Below are 26,771 nucleotides of genomic sequence, written 5' to 3'. Positions count from 1 at the left end.
GCTAATAAAACACCATTGGGGGGCTTCACGGGAGAAAATCTGGGTTTGAATTGCGAGTGAAAACTATTTATGTGATGAGCGAGTTACAAATATACAACTTCTCAATTAAAAACTGCATGTGAACGCAACAATGTAACATGTGTTTTTACAATATCGAGTGTGCTTCAAAGCACATTCCTGTGGAAGGAGCTGGTAGGAACGTTGGGTTGCTCGGTCAATGGCCAGGGTCAACGGCGGCGTGGTGTATTCCGCAAATATGCCCGACTGAGGGCGGGCACAAGCCGGCGTGAGTAGGTTAAACGTTGAGTTTTATAAGGGCACCACGGGGTGACCAGCCCCTCTCCACCCAGCCCCTCCCCACCCAGCCCCTCCCCACCCAGCCCCTCCCCACCCTCCCCACCCAGCCCCTCCCCACCCTCTCCACCCAGCACCTCCCCCACCCTCCCCTCCCCACCCAGCCCCTCCCTACCCACCCAGCCCAGCCCCTCCCCACCCTACCCACCCAGCCCCACCCCTCCCATTTTTAGATGCACGACGGACTGACAGAATAATCCCCTGTGGACTGGTGTAACCAGGAGGTTCCTACCAGTAAAAAGTTTAACACTTCTGAGAATTTGCAACAATACCACAAAAATGTGCCTCCCGGGCTCTGGAGACCACCTCGAGAAGATTCCAGGCACGTGTTGACAACGATGGCGAACAAGTCGAGACTGACTTTTTGAAGCTCTTAACATTGCATTTGTTACCATGTTAAAGTGCATTCGTTTGTTTCAGTTAAATTTCATTTATTTGGTACTAGCTTTACTACCCGGCTTCGGTATAACCCTGTAAGCCATGCGGCTCTTGACTCGGGTGCAACCGCAACAAAAAACATGAACAAGAAACAGCTTAAAGTGACTACACGCAACAGAAAAATCCTGGAAAAAAACAGAAAAGTCTTCCAGAAAAAAACACCGCATTTCAACGCTGTGTGCAAAAATCCCAGTGGGATGAATTAAAAACGATAGTCTAGTATAAGTGTTAAAAAAAAGTTAAAGCACCCTGTATATCCTCTTATGCTCTACAGAGGGGCTATATAGCACGAAAAGTAAACGTTTACAATCCCAGTTAAAGACCACCTCCAAATATCATTTGCCACTGATGGCGAGAGATCGTACTGAGGTCACCCTCGATAACATAATCGATTAACCACTGCGGCATCGCTCCAATCCTAAACAATATGCAGTCGATACATTCACGATGTTTAAGATGGATTTTGGATAAAGTTCGTCCTGTATTGCTTATCTGCTAATGGCGAAGACGCGGAAGAGGCCTTTGTCCAGCAGCGGATAGGCTGATGACATTATCGCACAGGGTGGTGCATATGCCATTTAATTATCTAAAACTACCATTGGAACCTCATTTGCCAATAAAAATATGATAATTGGTTTTTTACCCTTCTATCTGGCAACAAAACTGACACCTTTTTTTACAAGGAGTCATTTTTACATAGACCACACTACCTGCAGTCATAATGCAAACAAAACACACAACTCTGATAATGTATGCACTGTCCTCGAAGTTGATTGGTCCACACCCGAGACAGCTTTCCTTAGATTGGTCACATGGGTTGGTGCAGGTATTGTGGTCTATGTAAACATGACTCCTTGTAAAAAAAGGTGTCAGTTTTGTTGCCAGATAGAAGAGTAAAAAAACAATTATCTAAAACTAATTACGTTATAAGGTTGACTTAAAACAGAAAATGTTAGGGTTTCAATTAATTGTGGGTCACAAGACATTTGGAGCACCCTGTACAACGCTAATTACTCACGTGGAGACATTTTTGTAAACTTTCCAACCCAATTACATGTTTTAAAATAAATATAAAGTAACATTTTCACACGTTTACTTCCGTTGTTCTCATAGCTAAAACAAAATTTTCTCTAAATCTAGATTCAAATCTAAATTTAGAGAAAATCTAGATTCAAATCCAGATTAAAACAAAGTTTGTTTGAAGTTCGTCACACTGGGCGGTGACGTCATTTTCACTTGCGAGACTCCATTGCCAATGACGTCATTGGTGACATGACGTCACGGCGGGCGGCGCGTGTATATATAAATGTGCAGGGTGGCTGACACTCCCTTCTCGGTTGGGACTTCAAGGCCCTGGTCGGCAAGGTACGGCGCAGCTGCAATCCGCATCCATCCGCTTCGTTACTCGCTGCATCTTGCTAAAATTATCACCGCACGGGATGCGGGAGGTTGTCGTCCATCGTATGCAATCTCCATTTTTTATTTTAATTGTAATCGTGAGCGGTGGTGCAAGTGATTGGCGCTCCGTGACACGCTGATTGATTTGAGCATGTGGTCGCACAGGCGACTAATGCGTTTGTAAAGCCGCAATGCTTAAATGCAGAGTCTGTGATTGTGGATAATACTTTTATTGGTAACTGTTTTTGTCGATCTAATAGTTTAAATGGGCTAATGTAAACTGAGCCAATTGCCAAATCGCACGGAATTGCGCCGGATTTTTAAAGCTTAGGATTTCGGCCTGGATAGCGTTTGGCTGGCTACCTCCATGACCATTATGATGATAATGTGGCTGCCACGTGAGCCTGGTAGGTGGAAACGTTGGCGACGTACGGTGCGAAAGAAGTTAAACATGCATGCAGAGGGCAGTGCAGCACCATCGGTTATGGCCATTTAACAGTCCCATGTTTACTGTATGTGCTTCTGGCCTCTAATCAAATCCGCACTGACCAACGTGATGAAGTATGGTCAAATCCCAGCACTGGATTGACAAAGGCTGAATGGCTGAACGTGCAAACGTAACCTGGAGATGCTTCATTGTTCCTGCAACCCTTTATGCAGATGCCATGCCAGTGCCTTGCATTAAAATATTATCTAAAGGCTACGTTCTTAAACCCAACGCATTGTTAATAACCCTGCCGGAACAGTAAATATATGTAATTGGGCGACGTTTCGCACTGTGACCCTTCAAAGCACGTCAATGGCATTGTTATTTTTGACGAATGCGATATTTTTGTTGCTTGTGCACCACTGCCAACGCAGTGACTCCGAATCTTAATAAGTAGCACTTGTTCGGCTAAAGTTATTTGTGAACGTGCTGCTAGGATGGACCCCTCCCCACGGCCTACAGGTCCTAAGACTGATGACCATGCTTCACCTGGCTGATCTAATGCGGTGTTGTGAAGGTGGAGAGAGTAGAGGGGGTGGAGTATAGAGAAGTACAGCGACCTTTTGAATAAATCCCTGGCAACGGCACTAAAACCGACCATGCTTGTCTGGAACCTATCACTCTGTGGCAAAGTAACACGTGGCCGTCGCATTCTCGGGCCTCTGCCACCCTGAGCAAATCACATTTAACATTTAATATCCAACTCGTGGTAGGCGGAATTTTGTAGCCGGATGGATTTCTTGCACCTTAAATACACGTACATGGCCCAGCCCTTTCACGCTGATGTAGGTCATGGTGCGGGGGGGTGGGGTTTGTTCATACTTCACCATGCTGGTCAGTGCGACTTGGTAATGGCATGGGAGTTGATTTGGAAACATTCCATACAACAATTGTTTTTTTTGCTGAACTGTGCTCTGCTACTCACCACGTGGCTTGCTGATGTAGAGGTGTCGTGGGCATGCAATATTTTAAACCGGATGCATTACATACATGGTCGTGAACTGACAAGGAGTTGCAGTTATTGCAAATATTTGTTATATTAAAAGCTGGTGTGTTGATCTGATCAAGCTATGGCAAATATACAATTTGCCGAGTGTTTGAGTCTGAAGGAAAACTGGTGTGGATGCAGTGAACTCGTAAAATATCGCAATCAGTTACGATTACGTGGTGTGCAGCAGAGGTCCGTGCAAATTAATGTACTGTACTACTGCAGCATGGTGACGTTACACGTGATATTAACATGAATTGCATGGATACTCATCTTCCAGTAGCTTGACAAAATGGCTGTGCATGACTACAATGTGCGTGCATTACAAAAATAGCGGTACAATTTACCACACTGTTTTTATTGCGTTGCTGTTGCAGGTGAAATGGCTGTGCCTTCAGCAGCGCGATGCCGTTCCGCCGTCGCTGGTTAAGTTTTTTCAGAAGTGGCCCAGCGGCAGATCCTTGGAGAGCAACCAGAAGCAGGTGATTTAAAACTTCTACGCATGGCTCTGCAAGCAGATAACCCAACAAGCCTATGGTCGAGGTGGTGCGCATGATGGCGAGCCACCTGATGGGCGGTGAGGAAAGGCATTAATTTACCACGGGAAGCATGAGTTTCATTATCCCAATGCACCGTAGACCCCTGCAGCCCAAAGCCAAACCCCACGCAGTTGTAAAAGCCAAGTCTCTGGCAGCCAGTGACCAGACTGCACCAGAAATCTATGGAGTCCTGTCGACAGTCAGGTGGAAGATGCCCCACGGTGACATGCCGACTACCTGAAAGTGCTCGAGTGTAAATAGGGAATCCAGATCTCCCAGGCCCCGCACGGTCGGCAGTGCAGCAGCTGATGGCCGAGCATTGTTTTGTGACTCGGGAGGAAAAGGAAAGTTGGTTGCGGAGAAAGACGACTTTTGTGTGCCACTGACATGGCTTGCTTGAAATTCACAAGCTACGCTCGAGTGGGAGTAACGCAGTCTTCCGTCACGAGAACGTAATAAGTAGTAGCTACCCCACACAGTTGGGGCCGGAGTGCAGTGCAGCTGATATTAGGTTTCTTGGTGTGACTGAAACGTAGTGCGTTCACCTCCAGTTCTTGGCATGAGTGTGCTGTGCGGTGCGCATTTGTGGTATGTAAGGAGGCAGAGTAACCGCCAGAGTTATGCCTTCGGTGCCAGCGAGTGTCCATCTTCTGGTTCCATCCTCATGCACTGGCACATTGCTTGGATTTTCTTTGTTACATTTCATCGTGCAACATTTCCAATGCAATCACATAGGTTTTTGTGGTTGGACTATGTATAGGGCTCCAATGTGTTTTTGTGTTGTCTGACGTTTTGGCCCGAGTGTTAGGAACTTCTTTAAAAACAATGTTGCCTAATGTATAATTGAATGTTCAATTCTTGAAGAAACTCCCAGACATGCCAAAACAAACCAGGTACTACAACCTGAACATGAAAAAGTTTATAGGTCTACTTTTGCGTATGAAAAGTATCTTTATCATCCTGCAACATACCCTTGAGGCGCTAAACTTGCTATTTTCCCTTTATCAACAAAAATAGTCTTAAAATTAATGTTCATATTGCTGTATTTTGTGGCTTGAGTAATTGTGGCCTCTCATTTGCAGTGGGTGTTAAGCTGTCCTGGGTGAGGTGATGTAATGGATCTGCATCCTGGGTTTGTGGACCAACCGTACAATGACGTGGTAAGTCTAAACACAATTTTTGAAGAGAAAAAAACATCGGTAATACACGCTCGCCTATTAGACAAAGCCAGCTTTTGTAGTACGATGATATGCTAGCGCTATCGAGAGCCATGGGCAAACTGCCTCTCCTGTGATGTGATTGCACAAGGCATTTGGTCTGAGCGCACGGCGCAGGTTGTCCTGTTATGCGGGCCCCACAGAGTCTTTCTGTGTGGACCCGTGGAAGGGACTTCAATGTCGCCGCACGCGTGATTTCACTGCTTTTTCTCTGAGGAGAGGAATACCCACCTAAGGCTTCTGGTGTCCACTTCAACATATTAATAGAAGTAATACTCTATGAGACCTCCATTATCAGAGTTGTTTTTTTTTGCATTTTGACTGCTTGTGTTGCGGTTATTGCAAACATGATGCCTTGTATAAAGGTGTCAGTTTTGTACCAGTTTAAAGGGTAAAAACCTACTAATAGAAGTAATACTCCTTCGTCGTCTTGTTTCGTATGGCCTATGTTGCTTTGTTGTGCAAGTTAATAACAGATGTAAAAAAAAACGCTGCTTTTAGCTGGGCTGTAAAAAGATGGTGCATCAGTCCCGAGACATTTTGCCTATTTCATTGAACTACCAATATATCTCTATTTTGGGTCTACCGTATTGCCATCCCTTAGTGGAGTTGATAATGGTAAGGTCATAATGATAATCGTGGGTATTCTCATGCCTGTATACCACTGTAATCTTGGGATATATTCTGTTGTGTATACATTGTAACTGGAAATATCGACAAATCCAATAGCGAGTCGCAGTGTGATGACCACTGCCATTTGGTTGAATTATGATGCAGAACGTTTCTGAAAAGGTCTTTTGACTTGGTCGTGTATTTATGGACTCGTAAAATGTTACTTGGCTGTATTTTGCAATCCCTTAATGAATTGTGCTCTCTTTTCCCTCTTCCAGAATGAAAATGGTGCTTGAATGGTAATGGACAGAGGCCATTCAAGTTGCAAGAAAATCTGCCAGTACGTTTTGGGAATGTCCACCACCGTTACAGCCTGTGCTGAACATTCTGAGTGCACGTACATGACCTTGGGTAAATGGGACTCATTGATTGTTAAGCCACTTTGTATAGGTATCATTTGTGGCCGAGTAGCTTCTGAAAAAGAGCTATAAAGCTCCGTGGACCTTGCCTGGTATAATAAAAATAGTGTCTGAGCTGGGAGGAGAAATGTAGCAAATCGTGTAGTTGGGTTGTGGAGGGCACCTCCAGTTCTTGGCATGGTCGCGCTGTGCGGTGTGCGCCCGTGTAATGTACGGAGGTAAAGTGTCGCCCATTGCTATGCCTTCGGTGTCAGAGGCTTCCCTCTTCTGGTTCCATCCTCAAGCACTGGTACATTTCCTTGCAAGCTCCTCGAGCAAGAGATGCGTCCCACTCGCTCGTGTCTGTCTAGCTTGCCATCATGTTGACCAGCAATTGCTGTGGGTCGCGTTTTTGCCTTGTACAGTGTGGTATAGGTCACCTATTGGTCTGCACAGTCTTTTATGGCAGGCGTGTACTTTGAGACGAGGTATCTCCCCATATTGTGGATGGTAGTAGTAGCTACTCGTTTTCTTTAAGCTAAGTAGAGTTTTAAACAAACCCTGCTTTTAATTGACCTATGAAAGATTTGTGTTTCAAGCCCTAGACCTTCTGTTTTAAAGCCACCCCATTGCATAAAAAAACTCGTATATATCTATTTTGGTTATGCATTTACATAGTTGATGATGGTAAAGTGGTACTGATAATGGGAGTCTTTTCTCGTGCTTCTACACCACTGTCGGTGTAATATAAATGTTTTAGTTTTTTCCATAATTTGCCTTTGGAAATCTCGACCTACCAATGCCGAGCCGAGCGTGTTGACCACAATACTTACCAGTTGATTGACGATGTGGGGACTTTGCTGAAAAGGTCTTGTGACTTAACGATAATTTTGAGGATAAATAAATGTTTATTTACCGACATTTTTGCAATACTTGATTGTTTTCCTCCCTTTGCTTTCCAGGTTGAAAATGGTCTTTGTACGATGACGAACAATGTCCATTCAAGTTGCAAGAGGATTTCTGCCGGTACGGACATGTTACCATCTGCAGAGTTTGCCAATATGCTCCACCGTTACAGCCTGTGCTGAACATTCCGAGTACACTTTAGCTACGAGTGTGACCTATGGCCTGCATGTTTATGGCTATGGTTAATGGGGACTAAGTCCTATTGTATCCTAACGGGGAGGAATGTAGCGAATCTTTGTCGTTGGGTTGTGGAGGGCACCTCTAGTTCTTGGCATGGTCGCGCTGTGTGGTGTGCGCCCGTGTAATGTACGGAGGTAAAGTGTCGCCCATTGCTATGCCTTCGGTGTCAGAGGCTTCCCTCTTCTGGTTCCATCCTCAAGCACTGGTACATTTCCTTGCAAGCTCCTCGAGCAAGGAATGGCATGCCACTCACTCGTGTCTGCCTGGCTTGCTGTGTTTGTCATAAATTGCTGTGCATGGACCTTTCGCCTTGTTAAAGTGAGGAACCATTCGTTCAGACGATGAATTCTAGCAAGGTGGTGTTCCAACTTTGAACCGTTTGCTTGGACTCGATGCATTTCACACAGGATGCTTGTACATTCCTTGACATGGGCACACTGATTGTAGTGTGCTCGGCTCACGTTTTTACCTTTCATTCGTTTTCTTAAGACCTGCCAATGTAAACTACAAACTTCAAATGCCCCCTCTAGAGATGTGTTAAAAGGTGTGAGTGAGTTCCAGTCAACTTCGTGGCCATGTTTAATAGGTTCTTATTCGTGGGTCAATCCACCAGTGTGGGAATTATTTTACACTCCTGTTAACTGGTCTATACCTGATTGTTGCTAATGTGGGATGGCATTTAACTCCTTGCTTTCAAATTTAAAGTGTTACTCGAATCAACATACCACTAACGTCTATAATTATCTAAGGGCAGTGCAATCATAGTGCTGTATTATGCTTTGAACATCGATGCACCCAAACTTTACTGACCAGCATGGTGACTGATCGTCAAATGACCTGTATCGCATTGGGAGTCAACTCGTGCAGCAGTGGATCGATGCACGAGGCTTGTTTGAAAAAATCTTCCAACCTTTTTTGTTCCAAACAGGAGAAGGTGAGATGAAAGCGGACGTCTCCACAGGCACGGGCTTGCCCCTCGCCTGCTGCTTGTGGTGACCTGTAAGTGACGCTGTTCAAGTCCCCCGTCTACCCTTGCTGCTGAATAGCCTTGGCTTTATCTGCCCCAAAGCAAATGCCGTTTCATGTCTGTGATATTCCTCCTACTAAGGCATGCTTGCACTACCACGTGGCAAGTTGTGTAAGAGAGGGAGGCAGAGGAATTGGCACAAGGGCGCTGTTGCCGTCTTCGGCTGCTGGGTGCGCTTACCATAGCCCCCCTGGTTTGCGCCACTTGCCAACAATAAATCATCGGCAGCCTCGAATACTGCAGCCAAGTGGTTTGCCATTGGACAAAAGTTGTGTTCTAAGGCACGAAGTGGGTAACCTTTTCCTTCTTGAGGTCTGAATCGGACTTTGAAATCACTTTGGTGGGATTACACATTAACACATCCATAGCATCCATTAAAAATGCCATAAGTTACACGTGCGTTGACTGCTTTTAAAGAGGCTTTTGCAGTGACAACACGGGTGGAAAATATTCCCTTCTAGTGGCTATAAGACACTTGCAGATTGCGGAGAGTCGGGATGGCCACGGGCCACTATAAAGTCACAGGAGAGAGGTTCCCACGCCTTTCCTCGGGTTACAATTGGAATGGACCCTCCCAGCGCAAAGTAAAACAGGCTGGTGAGCCAGTCTATGAATGGAGCATTCAGTAATGGATTCGACAAATACATTTGCCTACGGAAATCGACATGCAGGATGCTCGCATTGGGTGTGTGACTGCATCCACCTGTCCCCGTGTTCGGGCTCGTACATCGCAATCGGTGCATTACGTTAAACATTCATAACAAGGGTAGAACATTTTGCGGTGGTTTATTTTGGGGTCTTGTCTACCCTAATAACCAATGCCAGAGTTTCCAGGCATCGCGATAAGTAGCCCAATGGTTACATTTCAAATTTGTTTTTTTACAAACGATACATCTTAAGAGCTTGGGGTGTCATTCTTATGTGTTTTTTTTTATTAATGGTGTTATACTATACTGAGGTTTATCAAAGAAATGCAGTAGTAACAGTTGCAGGATGAATTTATATTTTGTTTGTTCATGTGATCCCCTCTTCCCCTGTCATCCACCCTGTAGCAACACGGATACAAGGAGCAATGAATCCTGTGGACGAACGTGGCAAAGCTGTGCAGATATTTACTCAAGTCAAATAAACACGTGATTTGAAGTCCCAACCGATCCAGTATTTGCCTCGTCATGTGGTGTACTTATTGTTATCAATAAAGAAATTGCAAAGAGAGCACTGGTTGGATTCCTGTCGATTGCGTTATTACAAATAAGTGATGTGCATATACATGTCAACTGGTGCCAACGTTTTACATTTTTCCTCAATCCAAATCAGTTGTGGCACGTTGATTTCCATTTGGAACCCAAATCTAATGCACCCATCTGGTACTCTTTGTTTTTTTCGGTGAAGTCACGTAGGTAAAACAATGAAATAAATGAAAACAAATCATTCGCGACGTTTCGGAGGCAACACAAGCCTCCCTCATTGGGGTGTAAAAAAAGGCACCGCAAAATAACCGTCTGGTGTTAGGAGTGGCCCAGACAGTTATTGCATAATAAGTGGCTCCGACACGGTAAGAACTTGACGTTTATTAATAAATCTTCGGTACAGCTTGGTTGTCTCGCTACGGATGTTACGCTGCCCCTCGACACGTGGTGCTCGCCCGCTCGCTAACACGCCGCTGGCTGACGGCGCACGAGGGAGCGGCTGGAGGTCGAGCTGCCACGTGGCCGATGGAGATGGTGGTGCAGCAGCGACGGGGAACTCCTCTTGATGTTCAACACCGACCCCGCACCTTGCTCCGGCCCTCTCGCTTACATGTGCTCCCCGGCGGCTCAGCCCCGCCTCTAACCACGCCCCTCCTGGAACTTTCGGGAACGCTTCGGAGGCTTTCCGGGTGGATCCGCCCCACCCCACCTTTGCTCTAGATATAAACCCTACCATAGATAAACCAGAAGTAACGCCCCACAATACAAGAGATGGCGCTCTCATTAGAATTGTGAAGTCGAGGCGTTGAATAATCAACATGCTCAGGGCATGCCCTCCAATTTCCATGCAAAGAGTTCCAAGTATAACATGGCTGCGTGTGTATTTCAATGGTTCGCATTTTGGGTGAATTAAGTACAAATATAGCTGATGGGGTTATTTTACGTTATCATGCTTGACTGGGCCAGTATTCATTTGCTGTAATTTGAGAGACTGGTTGAGTTATTGGTGGCCGAAACCCAGGATTTAACTTAGATCTCCGTGATGCTGGAACAGATTCCTGCGGAGGGAGCTGGTAGGAACGTTGGGTTGCTCGGTCAATGGCCAGGGTCAACGGTGGCGTGGTGTATTCCGCAAATATGCCCGACTGTGAGGGTGGGCACAAGCCAGCAGAGGTGTGGACTCGAGTCATGTGACTTGGACTCGAGTCAGACTCGAGTCATGAATTTGATGACTTCAGACTCGACTTGGACTTGCATAACAATGACTTTGTCCCACCTCTGAGGTGTGGACTCGAGTCATGTGACTTGGACTCGAGTCAGACTCGAGTCATGAATTTGATGACTTCAGACTCGACTTGGACTTGCATAACAATGACTTTGTCCCACCTCTGCAAGCCAGCGTAAGTAGGTTAAACGTTGAGTTTTATAAGGGCACCACGGGGTAACCAGCCCCTCCCCACCCAGCCCCACCCCTCCTACCCCTCTCCACCCAGCCCCACCCCTCGACGGACGGACACAATAATCCCCTGTGGGCTGGTGTAACCAGGTGGTTCCTACCAGTAATATTGTTTCAGTATAAAGAGATGAGCTAATAGAACGGTATAATCTGGACTTTTATTTTGCAGGCTGTGTGGTTCTTGCTGCATACACAGTGGAGAATGCATGGAGTCTATCTGATTTCAGACTGGGATTTAAGCAATTAATCCATCGAGTGGTTTTCAACCTTTTTTGGTGTGGTAATCCTCCAAGTAAAACCACTCGTCCCCATACCCGCCCCCTCCCCTACAATCGCTTTGTGCCCTAGTTGCTGAAAAAAACTATCTTAAACTTTGGAGTCTTTTTTAGCTACCACAACTGCTAAAGCCAACTTCCTTAATTTCATATTAAATGCCCCTAAAATATTCATAAGGAAATATAGCAAACCGTTCTTGGAAAGTAATTAACTTTTGGTAGGTGCCACTTGTCAATTATTGCTGGACAGTTTGGGCCAAGAGCCAATAGTCGGTTAATTTTAAAATGGTGGCAGATGCTGCGGGCAAGGCCGTATTCAAACTAAACTGATGACGTCCAGTAGGGACACTGGCTGTATACAACTACATGCTCGGGTTATCTAAGGTGACATGCGGCTCAAACACGTTCCTTCGGAGTGGGCAGGTCGGAACTTGGTTGGACAGCGCATTCGTGCGATCCGTGTCACGCGGCGCAAGCTGCGTGGGGCGGCGCCTCACGTGGTGCTGAGCCCGCCCGAAGCGCTCTATGAAATACAAATCGAGGGCGTGGCTATGCACGACAGACAAATAATCCCTGGTGGGCAGTGTGGAACTATTGTTCCTACCTGTACATATAATGGTTGAAGGATGTAGTGACATGGTGCTGTGGTGGGATTTTATCTCCCTTGCCTGTTGTGCAGGTCATGGGTTTGCCTATTCGGAGTTTGCACTCTCCTTCTAGTGCCATGAAATTTTCTCCATTTAGAAACCGCCATTTGGATTTGGCTACTGTAAATTTCCAAAAGCTACTTTGAGATATCTAATAAAAGAGCTCATAGCTCAGTGGGCTTTACTCGGTAAGTAAGTTTTAGTTTACCATTAGCATACATCAGATACAATCCATTAGTAATTCTCATATATCCATGCCACAACCACTGAAAGGGTTGTCCTTCCCAGAGAACCACTTGGACACTCGTGGCGCTGTTTAAAATATGCAAATTCATTGCAAAATAACACACGTGGAACTTTGTGTGGTTTAATGATGCTGAGGGTGAACACTTTTGAGGCAGGAGACTGGTGTGGGACGTTAAAACCATACACTGTTTTATTCAAGGGTAGGCACTTTAATTTGGTGAAATAAAAAAGAAGGTTCAATGTTCAAGAATAACAGAATTGATTAGAAAAACACTTAAAAGAATGCCCATCAAATGTGGGCGTAAAGCTGCGCATTGCTACCTGAAACCCAAACGACACTCGGATTTCACAGAAATGTTGCAAGTTATTTGCATAGCACACAGACCTGTACACAGGGGTACAACTTCAACATTGCCACAACAATGGACACATCTGCAGAAAATAGCAGCTGTGACCTATTCTATAACACTGGCAAGAAACTTTACTCATGCAAACGCATGAATTAGGCTCCGCAAACCGCACCGTTATTTTTTATACTCCATTAATGTTTCAGCACCTTTCATCATAGCAATTTTGAATCCACCGCTGGATAAAGGCCAAATCGCCCATCTCCGCTCCAGACTTTTAACTGAAAATAATCCTGGACATTCTGATATTCTGACATTGTACATTTCTGCCAATTTTTTTTTCTTTTTTACTGCATTTGTATTTTAAAAAAACAGCTGGAGCCTGAGAGACACCTGCAGGATAGAGGCAGTACAGCAAGTAAGTTGCTGAATTATCAGTGCTGAATTTAATTGTTCTCCCCTTCTACTAATAACACCACATGCAAAAACTAAAACAAAAATTGGACAAACTCCCCACAGCAGAACCCTTTCGAAATATTATTTGGACACAGGAGGATTCCCATGTAAACAAAACAAAACCATGAATACATCTTTAACGATGCATATTTTTAAAAGACCATATTAAACAAAAAAACGTATTAAAATATAGTTTTAAAAAATGGCAACATCACACGTGCTTTTGAATTTTCCACAACATGTCCAACAACTACACCCGCCCTCGTCCGTTGAAACCGTGTTTAAATATCGTCCATGAGGCTCTATTTAACATTTCCTAACCACGCGGACTCCTCAATACAGATACGAAAGGCACGGGGAGGTTAAGGCCTGCGTCGAAACTTAGCGAATAATCTTCATTTGCATTTTTTGAAAATGACCGATTGCTCCACCGTTTGCGACATCTATTTCTGCCAGGAGAGGCAGACGTTCGAGCGAGACGGAATTACGGTGGCTCTGTGTGGCTGAAGGACAGACTGCTTACAGCTGCTGGGGGAGGTGGCACAGCCTGAGCAGCAAAGCCGTAGGGGGGGGCGGCAGGATGGCTGGAATGGGCGGGCAAACGACTGCGAGGGCAGGTGATACAGGAGGGGACCCCAGGTAGGGAGAGAGGGTGGGGGAATAGCTGAGGGTAGGGGGGTGGGGAGTGTGGGGGGGGTGGGGAGGGTGGGGAGGGTGGGGAGGGGGGGAACATCGCGTTGCTTTCTAGGGAGAGATACAGGCAACGCAGCTCATGTAGTTTCCTGCTCCCAAGCCTCATCACAGCTCATCGTGGTTCTCGGCATCCTCCTCCGCCTTCAGCTTGAATTCCGGCGCCGTGATGCGACCGTCCTTGTTGCGGTCCTGGTTAGTGAACATTTCACCAATGACCTTGTCCGGATCCGAGCCGGGGGCGAGCCGCCCCTTTCCGGCCGCCACTTCCGCCTTGAGGTAGGCGGTGAACTGCGCACACGAGACGACGATACAGAGGGAGGAGGTCAGAGGTCGGTGGCGAGTTCGCCCCGTCGCGTCGGGAGAGGCTAAGAGGGGGTTACACAGCTCCCCCCCTCTCCTCTCCTGCTGAAAGCTCAGCCTCCCTTCTTAATTCTTGTTCCATTAAGCAACAGGCAGTGCAGCATTTCCTTACATGCATCGGGGGTGAACACTAGGGGAGAATGCATGATGCAAAAAAGCAGACCATATTTCAAATGTGTTTAACGTTAACATTGACACGGTCATGCCCCTCCCCCCCCCCATTCAGAAAATTGTAAAAAAGAACCGATTCTTCGATCAAATTGCAACCCCAAATCACGATGGTTTACCTAAATCCACAGAGTTGAGGAGAAGTGCGGAGTGGTCAACCATTACACCTCCAATTAACGAGCTCTCTCTCCTCCGCTATGCCCACCTGCGTGCGAGTGCATCTCACCTCCTCCAAATCGACATGGCCATCTTTATTGCTGTCCATGAGCTCAAAGAGGTTGGTGGGCACATCCCCGTCCCAGATGAAGAGGTATCCCTCGGGCAGGCCCTCCTGCAGAGCCACGAGCTCCAGGTCAAACACGAGCACGGCGCTCCCTGGAACGTCGCCATCTGTGAGGAGACACCGGGAGAAACGCGAAAACGAGCATTAAGTAGAGGCACACACCCATAGAGGCGCAGGAAACTAACGCACGGGCGGATAGAGCAAATACAATTATTAGCATGGTTGGCTACATACGGTATGAAAGAAGTTCAGCATATGTACATATACGTGGGTCCTGATAACGGTGCCAATGACACAGAGAAAAAATGGCATGAAGACATCACGTGACGTATGATGTCACATGGCCTGCCAGCAATTGCTAGTTTCATTATGTGGCCTGCTGCTAAATGCAGTTGAAGAATCCAGCTCTAGACGTGTTAGGTGACTTGCCAAGGTCTCGGCCCGATGCTTTGGCCAAAGAGAAACGTTATAAGACTCCTGCAAACGTGGCACGAGGTGGGGCGGGGGTAGGGAACCGAGTAAAAAATAGAGATGAAACCAATCCGTGCGGCACTGGTTTGAAATCCCTCACCGATGCCCTGCTCGCCGTATCCCAGGTGCGGAGGGATGATCGCCATGCGCTTTTCGCCGACACACATTCCCGTGAGCGCCTGGTCCAGCCCCAGTACCACACGGCCACTGCCCAGTATCAGGTCGTACGTCTTTCCATACTTGTGCCTGTCCCACGCGCACACGTCGGCACAGTGTGTGTGAGTGTGCGCAGAAAACAGAGCAAATACGCACGCAGGTGCTCAACATGTGTGATCGCATTCGCGCTCTTGTCCAGACACTGCTGGATGAGAACCTCCCCATGCTGTGTCAGTGGTGGGAGGTTGTTTGACCGTACTTCAACCACGATGGTCGGTGCGAGTTGGTACGCAAACACTGGTCAGTGAGGGGTGAAGGTGGGGAGCATAGACGATGGAGTTTGCTGCACTGCCCTCTGCTAACCACCACCAAGCCCCACAGGAGCCATGAGCAATCTGCTGTGCATGGTGATCACCTATTCAAGTACTATCCAGGCTCAACCCTGCATGGCTTTCGAGATCTGGTGAGACCGGGTGCATTCCGGGTGATTTGGGTCATAGGCCCAGTCGGTCATGTCCTTAGAGATTCATCCAAAAGGGTAAGTGCCGCCACGAATACGGCGCTACTTCCGCCATTTTCCCACCAAAAATCGTTGTCACATTGCGTCGATTGACTTACGGGGCCTGAGGGCACATCCGCCGCAACGTGATTATAAATGGCGCGACAGGCCGCCGTGAGTGCACCCAAGATGCATCGCACGGGTGTCGCGTGCCCATCGTCCCGTATCCGCGCATGTGCCCTCACGAGGAGTCGAGCGGTGAGCCGTCCATGTAGGTCCCGTTGTAGTGCACCTGCACCAGGTCTCCCTTGCGCGACTTGCGGAAGCACTCCTCTGGCTGGAAGTAAGAGTCCGTCTGCACCTCGTCCTTGGGGTTGTGGAAGTCGATGAGGTTGATGTCGAACACCAGCACGGCCGAGCCCGGGATGGAACCTTGCGTGATTCGGAGACACAAGCAGACACGACGCTTAAGATAACCAGTTTGGGGCATGCTAAGCCTCTTGTTGTTTCGATGAATTCGATGTTTTTGACGAGAGCAACGACATTGAGGAAATCCAACCGATAAACATGAGCAAGTGCAGAAATGAGCGTGTCTGTCTAGACCGCTGAAAATACGAAATGAAGCAACAAGAGAACGAGTGGGACAAGAGGTGGTGACACTGATGGAGATGATCCAAGAAAGATGACCCCGGCGGTTTACACACGTGTCCAGATTTACACGCGTGACCAGGTCTACGCGCATGTCCAAGAGGGCAACATATGCGCTGGGTTGGCATAGCGAAGAAAGATATCAGACAAAAATGGCGACAAGTAAGCTGTGAAGCTGGTGCGAGACTGAAAAAGGAGAGATCAGCCCCATCGTCGAGAAAATAAGGGGAATTAATGAAGGAGATTGTGGTCATAACCGGGCCTGAAATTTCCCTACCAATGCAACAGGCTAAAAGTAGGCACAGAGCTCATCCAAAGGAGGAGTTTGTGGAAAAGGGGGTGGACATTTATGGGTGCAGCTCAAGTATCCGGGCTATCCCTCCCCACCATTACCCTGCATCGTTAATCGAGAGCTGACTGTACATTGTAGTGTTGCCGCATGGCGGAAACCCGAGCCAACAGAGTGTGCCGCTGGACGGAAGCTGCTGCAGCAAGGTTGTGTTCCGCGGACGCGTCGTACCTGTGCCGCCCTCTCCGTAGCCAAGGTGGGGCGGGATGGTGACGATGCGGCGCTCGTTGACGCACATGTCCAGCAGCCCCTCCTCCATGCCCGCGATGATATTGCCCAGCCCCAGGTATGTGTTGTACGTCCGGTTGCGCGAGTGGCTGCAACGCAAGCATTTGGATAAATTACAGCTCGAAGAAATGGAGCTACAAGCCCGGCTGTCAGGTGATATCCGAATTGGTCCCGGGTTCGCTCTAGACCCCAAGCTGCACTGACCAGCGTGTCAGTGAAGTATAGTCAAACAACCCCCCATGGCTGATGCCACATGCCATGCCCTTCGATAAAGGACTGCGAATGTTTTTGTTTGTTACATATGTTGAACTTCTTTTGCACCGTGTGCAGACAAGCGTGCTAATCGGAGGTACGGGGGAAGGACAACGAGCTAAACACAAAAAGCAGTTCAAAATAAATTAGTTTTCAATCTGCATGATTTCAAAGTGCATAGCCCCAGTGACTTCCTAATATCGGATGGAAGAGCGTTCCAGACCACCACAGAAGCGTATTATAAAGTGTGCGATGGTTGGGGGGGGGGAATCTTGCGTGGCACTGCGAACATTGTGATGAAGGTCGCACCTTGAGTCGAACGGGGTCCCGTCGAGCAGAGTTCCGTTGTAGTGGTAGCGCACGTAGTCACTCGACTTGGTCTTACGGGTGCAGTTCTCGGGCACGAGGTACGTCTTAATGTCCACCCGGTCGTTTGGGTTGTGCAGGTCCAGCAAAAGGACGTCGAACACGAGGCTGGCCTGCGCCGGGATCACGGGGTCTGTGCGCGTGACGCCGCAACAAGGAGACAAAGAGACGCACGAAACGTAGCACGAGAATTACGGGCAGAAAAACGCCGCCAGCGTAGAGTTGGCATTCTCACCCAGTGGTCAACATAAGCGTGCACAACACAGGAGCACATGTAGATGAATAGCTGTTTTGTCAATCCTCTGCTGGATGAGAACCTCCCCACACTGTGCGGTTTAACTCTACTGAGCTTCTTTCCGAGATCGCATGATGCAAACACAACGCCTCTGTGTTTATATGCAATGAAGAAGGGCTATTGCTCGAAATGTCATATTATCGTGTTACTGACAAATGTGTCGAGTTACTTTGTTATTTGCCTTTTCCGAGATCTGATGAGATCAGGCACAATGCAGGTGATGGGCGAGCGCCATGCGTGACACAGGCTGCTGCGAGGATACATTGTGAGCAGAGGGCAGTGCAGCAATTTCCACTATTGTACTGTGCTACATCCCAACGTCTGTGCTCCCCACCTTCACCAACCTGCACTGACCAGTGTGAAGTATGGTCAAATAATCCCCATGACACGCACTAAACGTCAGACATCGTGTTAGACAACATGTGGTACAACTCAAAAACACACCACAGAGCTATAGAGGGTGCATGTGTACCGAAATAAAATTGAGAAAAAGATCCCCCGCATAGCCTTTAACAGATTGCTGCGGCAAGTGCTGTTAGCGAGCACCTATGAAGGCTGGCACGGCACACGAGGGGGTGGGTGGCCACCTTTGTTTCCCCAGTGCTGATGTTCACACACCGCACCAGGTATTCATTTAAGTCCGAGTTGACCTAAAGGAAGACCAGAACCGGTTCAAATTCGCCACTGTTATAGGTCAAAAATGAGAATTGAACTCGGCTCGCCGGGTTTGCAGCACAGTGCGCTAACCACCCACTACCCGACCACTCCCCAAACTGTAACACACACACACACACAATGAGACAGGAGGGGCCATACGCTCACCGTATCCAGACTCTCCGTAGCCCAGTTGAGGGGGGATGGTAACAAAGCGCCTCTCGTTCACGCACATGCCCAGAAGGCCCTGGTCCATGCCCGCGATGAGCCAGCCCATGCCCACGTACGTGTTGTACGTCGACTTGCGGGTGTAACTGTAGAACGCACAGCGCGACAAGTGGGATTGGGTTTGGAGCGACAAATTAGTTATGAAGGATAGGGGGGCAAAGACAAGGGAATTCAGGGTGGCATGTTTTACAATGATTGCCAATGGTTTAGAAATATGCCACTCATTCAGCTCTGTCGAACTGGTAGCGTAGATAAGGCTCAGAACATTTACTTGGTTCTTTCGGTAAAGTCACGTAGAAGGGAAGTAATAAAATAATAAAAATAAAACATAATAAAATTATATAATATAATAAAATAAAAAAATATAATAAAATAATATAATAATATAATAAAATAATTCTCTCTGAACATTGTTCATGCTGTGAGTTGCTCACATAATATGCATGCAAAGCATGATGGGAGTTGTGTCTTCCTGCTTTTAAGCACACCTTTTCAGTGTTGTTATATCTTAATAATGAAAAGCGGTAGCCAAGGAATGCAATGCATTCAAGGGTACGTCAACCGACGAGTTGGAGCGAAATTAACGCATATGCAGGTGCTTGGGGGATTATTACAGTGCAAGATTGTGAAAAGTGGCCTTCAACTTAGGGACATCTTCAATCAGCAGTAGATTGACATGGCTCATGATGATGTTTGGCAAAGGATGAAATAATCTTCGTGCCATCCATGTGCAATTTCTTAAATACAGTTGCTTCATCCTAAAAAACGCTAATTATAGATTTACTCTATTTAAAGGTGAGGTCCTGGTCGAGTGGCATTTAATTAATCACTTTAGCTAACAAAAGTAAATCCGTAACATCTTTTGGGGAGATAAATCGACCCTTGTATATTTTAACCACAGAAAGATGCATGTGAGAGAAAACAGAAAAAGTGCAGCAGCAGGCCGCTGGGTGTTTTAAGGTCAGAGGTCAGAGTACTGAGCTGGCAGTACTGAGAGCCTGAGTTTGAATCCAGGTATCAGCCACTTGTGGTTCAACGGGGTTCTCAAGTATAGCAAGTTGATAGTTTAAACTCGGTCACCGAGGACTGTACAAAAACAATCATCTTACATCTTGGTATTTCACTTGATCTGGTTCACCAAAGTACACTTAATTCTTTACAGGGCCAGCTGCCACTGCTGTCCCTTTGACGACACTGCAGCAGGGTGTTGGAATTATTTGAGATGACATGTGATGCGAGGCACTCTCTAAGGCGCACCCGCAAATGCAAAACGTTGAATCCTCATCCCTTACCTGGAGTCGAAGGGTGTGCCGTCGAGCAGCGTGCCATTGTAATGGTAGCGCACGTAGTCGGTGGACTGCACCTTGCGCTCGCATGGTTCGGGCAGGGAGTACGTGTGCACGGCCACCTTGTCCTCGGGGTTCCACACATCCACGAGCAGCACGGAGAAGAACAGCTCCGCATTGGCTGGGATAGAGTCGCCTGCACATGTGGTGGGAGACGGAGAGAAAGAGAGGAGGGAGATTCAAAGCGCTCACCCGCGTGTCCACTCTGCAGCACAACCGCGAAAGGCCGTCGCAGTGGTGCACCGAGACGGTGTTTGTCCGAGTGTCGCGTGCGAGTGTCTCGTACCGAGGCCCTCCTTGCCGTAGCCGAGTGCCGCGGGGACACGGATGGTCCGCAGCTCGTTGACGCACATGCCCAGCAGGCCCTGGTCCATGCCGGCGACCATCAGCTTCTTTCCTACAAACATGTTGTAGGTGGAGCCCTTCTCGTAGCTGCACACGATAGCAGGAGCAAAAAAACACAAAAACATCTTATTGTGTTAAAGTGTCCCTTTGAGAGCACTACGCCGCTGCTGATTTATCCAAAGACGGCTGTCCATCATTCCGCGTATGGATGAAGAAACTGGAATGAGTGCAAAGATGAGCAATTTATAAAACAAAAATCACCGAAGTTTCTCCTTTGCAAAATGCACGCGCGGTGTTTGAGAAAGAGTGACCTGCCATGGAGAGTGGCCAAAAAAACATTAAACCGAATGCCTGCTCCCTTGAGACACCTACTGACGGAGTGATGAATGACGATATTTGTTAAATTACCTTCATGCTGTACTACTTTTTATTTCATGGAATGTTTGTTTTCATCATCATTACTATAATCATACTACTATTGTTAGAATGAAAGACTTTTGTAAATGATTCCACTTAAAATTTGAAAACCAAAAGTGGTACACATTTGAGCCCTTTCTGTCCGTGGCAGCCTTCATGTATTTACAGCTATGGTGCAAAAGACATCTCCAAAGCTATGATTCAGAAATATCCATGTAAATACTGTAGATGTATTTGCACATGGGCGAAACAGTAAAGGATTTTTATTAATAATACGTGTGTATTTATAACTACACGAGAAATAATTTTAAAGCCTATTTTACAAAGAAGACTGTGGTGCAAAGGGGAAATTACAAACAGATGTGTGAATTCATTGGTTACAGACCTCGGCGTTTTAACAACAAAACACTACGTGTTACAGCCATTTGACAATTCACTGCTGCATCATGAAGTCGTCCAGATGCCATTTATTTCACGAGCGCACAGTTTGACAAAATTTCATCATTCTGTGTAAGTGAAGGGAGGGTGGTGTTTCATGACCTCTGCAGATGTAACAAATCACTGATGCTAGCTGTGACCCAGAATGCAACTCGGATCACAGAGTTCATAATGCAGTGCGCTAACCACTGCGTTACTGCTTCTTGGCAGAAGGGGGATCTCACCTGGCATTTTGCCTAGAGCCTTCAATAACTATTTTGGTGGCCCTGCTAGGCAGCTTCACTGTATGCTGCTCATTCATTGATGCGTCACCAGGACACACGAGGTTTATAACAAATGTGTTAAATAGTCCAGAGAAAAATATAATGATTGACGTGTAATGATTAGCACAATATCTTGACATCATGAAAGAATGGTGTAGCACAAACTAGTAAATGTCCTTTCCCACTGACTGTGGTCCTGGTGTTGATCTTACAATTCTATGACGATAGCCATGGCCAGAATCAAACTTTGTCTCGCCGAGTTCGTAGCAGTGTGCTAACCATTGTGCCACAGCTCTCCAACGTAACATTCCTTGCGCCTAAGTCAATTAATGAAAGAAAAAAAAGATGCGTTGCTTAACGGATTCATGCATTGGATCTCTTTTGGCAAAGGGTGTCGTCATCTGCCACAGGCATGTCAGACCCCCTGAAAGAAGGAGGGCCATGGCGTGACTTCCATATGTGAATCCCAGTGGTGGGGATGGGCGCTCTAAGCCACCAGATGTCCCTTAGCGATTGGTCAGTGAAAAGCAGCAACTTTTTCTGCCACGTTGGTGATATATTCCACCCACTCCATGCCCTTCGAAAACTGCTACGTGGCCCAATTTCCTTGCAGACAAGGCACCCAATTTTGCAAATAGATATAAACGAGCTTTATTTATAACTATATTACAAAAACGTATCCGTGCAATTTTCAGTGTTGCATTATAGGTAATAACATGTACAATTCTCTCTCTTTTGTATCTCCAGTTTGAAAATGAAAAAAGCTTTTCTCCCACCGGCTTCCCAGGCCTTGTGGACGATTGTTAACAAACTGTATATGGTCTCAACACAAAACACATCTGCACTGGTTTCACCATTCGGGGGGTAATAAGCAATGCATAGAAATACCGTGCAATTGATTCAGCTGGATTTTCCACTGGCAACTTTCTGGAGACAAAGGCATTATGGAGATATGGAGCAAGTTCTGATATGCATTAATGATGCTGAATCAGTTTGATACTTAGTAAATGGTCTCGTGACATGATTGCAGGTTTGTATTAATGATGATGTCGGGGTCTGCTATGTTCGATACGACGTCAATTGTTTGGTGATATTTTTGACACCATTTAATGTCCACCTTAGCAACACCTAGCGACGTTGAGGTTCGTTTGGTGACATTTCAACTTGCAAACAGTACTAATCCCATATAAGAATTTCCCATAAATATGCTAAATTTATCTGTTGATATGCAAATTCCTTTTTCAAGGCGCTCTTCCTCCCCTAACCCAGCTTAAATATACGCTGCCAAGCTTGGTGGTGTTCATTCAGACGATGTCTTTCCGACAGACCTGTTCTTCACCTGAGGACGGCTGCTTGCGTTGTGGCCGAAACGTCGTGAGAATTGTATTATTTTATTATCTTTTATTTTTATTATTTTATTATCTCCCTTCTACGTGACTTTACCGAAAGAACCAAGAAGATGAATCCCTGCAGTCACGAAAGCTTTAAATCGAAATTTTGCAAAGAGTTGTCGACAAACATCAACGCACCAAACACCGGCGGCCGGAGGGCAGAGGAGAGAGGGTGGCGATGCAAAAAAAGCTGCCTCGAGTTTGGAAGACGCAGGGAAGGAAGGGACAAGAGTCTAAGTGGTTGACACAAGCTGCAAGGAGATTTCAACGAGGGAAGCGGCCACGTGCCCCAACGGCAACGTGAATTGCGAGCGCGACTCGGAGCAAGAATGTTTGGAAGTCTCAGAAGAGGCTTGTTGCGGCAAGTTTTGGCTTATTGGTGGGCCCCCTGGCTGCGCGTAGCTGCATTGTGGTGGATGTGTGTCTCCTTTGTGCACTGTACTTCTTACTTCTTGCCAGCGACTGTTACTGCAGAAATATGCGAACAACGTAGCATGTGTAAAGTGTCGATCACACTGCTGTGTGTGTCAATAGCGTTTGCACGTGACATGTTTAAAGCTCCGATGGCACTGAATAATCCTGACGCCTGTTATTACCATTAAAATGAGCGATCCGTTTATAGATACCCGGCTGGTTACGAGTCGGATAACTCACCGACGAGACATGAGCAGGGTATCTAGAAATGGATCCAAGTTGAAATCTCACCTGCCGCATGTTAACATAATAAACAATCACGTCGCGACGTCTTGTAGCAACTGCGTAACTAACAACAACAATTTAATCCACTGCTGGCTGGATTAAGGGCCTCCCATCTCGCCGGGGGCGTTGTTTGACCATATTTCACCACTGTGATTTACTCTGTGTGGGTTCAAGCCCGGCACAAAGACAAAGATCCCCCGTGTAGCCTCTTAACAGACTTGGGGCAAGTGCAGCTAGCGAGTAGCGCCTATGAAGGACGGACAAGGCACACGAGGTGGGGCAGCACAACCACGCCCGACCGCCTTTGTCTCCCTCGTGGCGACGTTTACGACAACACCGCACCAGGTGCTCATTCGAGGCCGAGTCGACCTAGGGGAGGCCCAGAGCCCGTTCCAATAATCGGGAATAGAACTCGGGGTCACCGGGCTCGTAGCCCTGACCGCTACGCCACCGCTCCCCGACCACTCAAATCTCTCACTCACACAGAGTGACATAACACACAGAGAGAGGAGACACACACACAGAGTGACACACACACAGAGGGGAAACACACACACAGAGACAGAGGACATTTTGCAAGTGCGCATGTCGTATTCGTCTGCCTGTCACCGACTCCGCTAAGAGTCGTCGAACTTTTAAAATGTCTCGGTTCATTGGAAAAACATTTTTTGAAAGAAAAAAAATGTAAAAAAAAAATACTCACGCTAACACATTGCTAAAAAAAAACCAGTTGCGAGAAGGAATATTATTGTATTAGTTGTTACACGTCTCGCAACGTTAGGGCAATGAACAGCTGTGACGTGCACACGACCGTGCACAGTTGCTGCTGCTGCTTCACGCAGTTCATCAGCAGCCGCTTGCCATCATCCATCCACTGCTAGATGCCAACAATTATGAACAATTCGCATAAAAAAAAAATCAGTGCATATTCTCCCAGCTTGTGACATTGCTCACACCGACAAGAGTAGGGGTGCTATTAATATTCGTCCTATTCTCTATCCACTGCTGGATGACGGCCAACCTCACCACTCTCCGCTGATTGTTCAGCCGTGGCCCGGCGGGGGGGAAGGGGCGTTGAAGCGGATTTAGAAGCGACATTTAACGCGTAACATAGAACTCTGCAATCGAACAAAATGCGAGTAGTAGGTTTCGTTTTGGTAGTGGTTGGTGGTGAAACCAGGGAGAATCATCCGTGAGCGGGGTTCCTGATGAGTTTGCGGTGATTGGGGAGGCGCCGCTTAACAAAATGCGAGTCGAAAGTTTCGTTTTGGTGGTGGTGGTAGTGGGGAAACCCGGGAGCCTCATCCGTGAGCCTCATCCGTGAGCGTGATTGCCGATGAGTTTGGGTGGGTGAGTGACTGAGTAGGCACCGATCACCTGCTGGTTGTGTTTGTTTGTTGGTGGTTGTGTTTGGTTGTTGGTGGTTGTGTTTGGTTCTTGGTGGTTGTGTTTGTTGAGACATGATCGTCTTACCTGGAGTCGAACGCCTTGCCGCCCTTCAAGGTCCCGTTGTAGTGGAAGCGCACGAAGTCACCGCTCGCCACCCGCCGTGGACACTCCGCCGGCGAGGAGACCGACTTTACCTCCACCGCATCCACCGCCGTCTTCTTGCCAGACGCGCCCGACACGGTCGTGATCATTGCCACCGCCGCAAGCAGCAGCAGCAGCTTTGTCACCTTCATCACCGTTGTCGATCCGTCGCTGATGGCCATCGTTTTAGTCGTCAAACCTCGGGCAAGCGAAGGGCGGAATAAATGGAATTCCGCTAACTCGGCCAAGCGGAATTTGAGATTAGCGGTGAAGCGCTGGGTGGTGTTGAACTTTCACCTTCGTTACACACCGCTCTTACCCAAAAGCAAGCTAAGTTTTATTCTAAACCAAACTTGGATTTAATTTAACCGTGAAAACTTTCTTTGGAGGCAACTCAAACAATGGAAAACGTTCGCCCTCCTCCTCCTCGGTTGGGGTTTGCGGGTTTTTTTTTGTGTGTGTTGTTGTCGCTGGCCGCTCGGTGTCGTGGTTTTCTCTAGAAGGGAGCGAAGGCGACGATGCTGTAGGGGATGGAGGGGAAGAGAAACGAGGGAGGGGATGATGATGAGGAGGAGGGTTGATGATGGGCGGGACTGATGGGGGGAAACTGGAGAGGGGGAGAAGCCACGTCTATGAATTCTTTGCACGGTGGGGCTGGGCCCCTTTTAGTACTTCACTGTATTAGGGGCCGAGGCATCACCCCACCCCACTTCCCCACCCCACCTCCAGCGTTTCTCTTGCAACAAAGTTGCATCGTCCCGCTAGCTTGCCCCCCACCACCCCCTTGTATGTAAAGGTTGATCCAGATGTCGTGTGACCTCCTACCCACCACCTCCCACTCCACCTCATGCCCCCATTCAAGTCTATAAAAACTTCATTTTTTTAATAGGAAAGGGTTTGTTTAAAACGGATTAATATGCAAACGGGGGAAGAAATATCGGGGTCTCAAAAGAACAGAAACCTCCGATGGATAATTTTGGTCGCGAAAAAGCCTACGTGTTAAACTCATTGAGGGTCCCAAGACATCTGGACCACCCTGTAAGCTGACCTTCTTTCGCACCGTACGTAGCCAACCGTGCTAATCGGAGGTGCGACGGGGGGGGGGGCATCAACACAAGACAAAAAGCAGTTCTAAATAAGTGAGTTTTCAATGTAGATGATTTAAAAGTGCATAGCTCCAGTGGCTTCCCAATATCGGAAGAGCGTTCCAGACGGCCACCGCAGAAGCGCATCTGACGATCGTCTTTGTTCGACGGTTCAGCCAATAGCCACCGCCGAGGATGATCAGAGTTCGCGTGATGATGGTTTATGCCCCTTGGACGAAATCAACCAAAGCATGGTGGTGCGTTTGTGGCGTTCCGTGTAATGACATCAATCCCCTATGTGCATCAATCCCGCATTGACCAGCGATGGTTGAAGAAGTTATGGTCAAACAACCCCCCATGGTCGATACAAGGGCTGAACGATTAAT

At 47.3% G+C, this 26,771-nt stretch overlaps 1 protein-coding gene, 1 long non-coding RNA gene and 3 other non-coding genes across 5 annotated transcripts; 4 read left to right on the top strand and 1 right to left on the bottom strand.

Moving 5' to 3' along the window:
- Positions 1-2,070: 2,070 nt before the first annotated feature.
- LOC133357765 (uncharacterized) lies at positions 2,071-9,819 on the top strand. Its single transcript, XR_009756993.1, has 7 exons — positions 2,071-2,157; positions 4,043-4,147; positions 5,287-5,364; positions 6,312-6,373; positions 7,394-7,457; positions 8,506-8,576; positions 9,657-9,819. It is a non-coding gene; the product is annotated as an uncharacterized LOC133357765 (long non-coding RNA).
- LOC133359019 (small nucleolar RNA SNORA57) lies at positions 4,749-4,884 on the top strand. The gene has a single exon (XR_009757141.1). It is a non-coding gene; the product is annotated as a small nucleolar RNA SNORA57 (small nucleolar RNA).
- Positions 6,615-6,749, top strand: LOC133359003 (small nucleolar RNA SNORA57). Its single transcript, XR_009757139.1, has one exon. It is a non-coding gene; the product is annotated as a small nucleolar RNA SNORA57 (small nucleolar RNA).
- On the top strand, positions 7,656-7,790 carry LOC133359011 (small nucleolar RNA SNORA57). Its single transcript, XR_009757140.1, has one exon. It is a non-coding gene; the product is annotated as a small nucleolar RNA SNORA57 (small nucleolar RNA).
- A 2,762-nt stretch (positions 9,820-12,581) lies between the features above and the next one.
- On the bottom strand, positions 12,582-25,835 carry LOC133357759 (peptidyl-prolyl cis-trans isomerase FKBP9-like). Its single transcript, XM_061575874.1, has 10 exons — positions 25,244-25,835; positions 20,504-20,649; positions 20,164-20,353; positions 18,812-18,957; positions 17,638-17,827; positions 17,020-17,165; positions 16,097-16,283; positions 15,297-15,442; positions 14,669-14,832; positions 12,582-14,202 (listed from the first exon to the last, which is right to left on the bottom strand). The coding sequence occupies exons 1-10, from the start codon at positions 25,480-25,482 to the stop codon at positions 14,020-14,022; spliced, it is 1,737 nt and encodes a 578-aa protein (XP_061431858.1). The 5' UTR covers positions 25,483-25,835; the 3' UTR covers positions 12,582-14,019.
- Positions 25,836-26,771: the final 936 nt, after the last annotated feature.

The sequence above is a fragment of the Lethenteron reissneri genome, chromosome 7 (genome assembly GCF_015708825.2).
Source record: "Lethenteron reissneri isolate LAM-NWPU_2019-01 chromosome 7, ASM1570882v1, whole genome shotgun sequence".
Taxonomy (NCBI): domain Eukaryota; kingdom Metazoa; phylum Chordata; class Hyperoartia; order Petromyzontiformes; family Petromyzontidae; genus Lethenteron; species Lethenteron reissneri.
The sequence above is the reverse complement of the archived record's forward strand: the minus strand, read 5'-3'. Positions and strand labels throughout refer to the sequence as shown.

What these genes read in the sequence shown, in the direction of transcription:
- LOC133357759 (XM_061575874.1), bottom strand. Translation starts at nt 25,482, where the DNA reads ATGGCCATCAGCGACGGATCGACAACGGTGATGAAGGTGACAAAGCTG. An exon ending in CTACGGCAAGGAGGGCCTCG is followed by an intron (nt 20,354 to 20,503) that starts GTACGAGACACT and finishes CCACATGTGCAG; the next exon opens with GCGACTCTATCCCAGCCAAT. An exon ending in GGGACCCCGTTCGACTCAAG is followed by an intron (nt 17,166 to 17,637) that starts GTGCGACCTTCA and finishes CTTGCGTTGCAG; the next exon opens with CCACTCGCGCAACCGGACGT.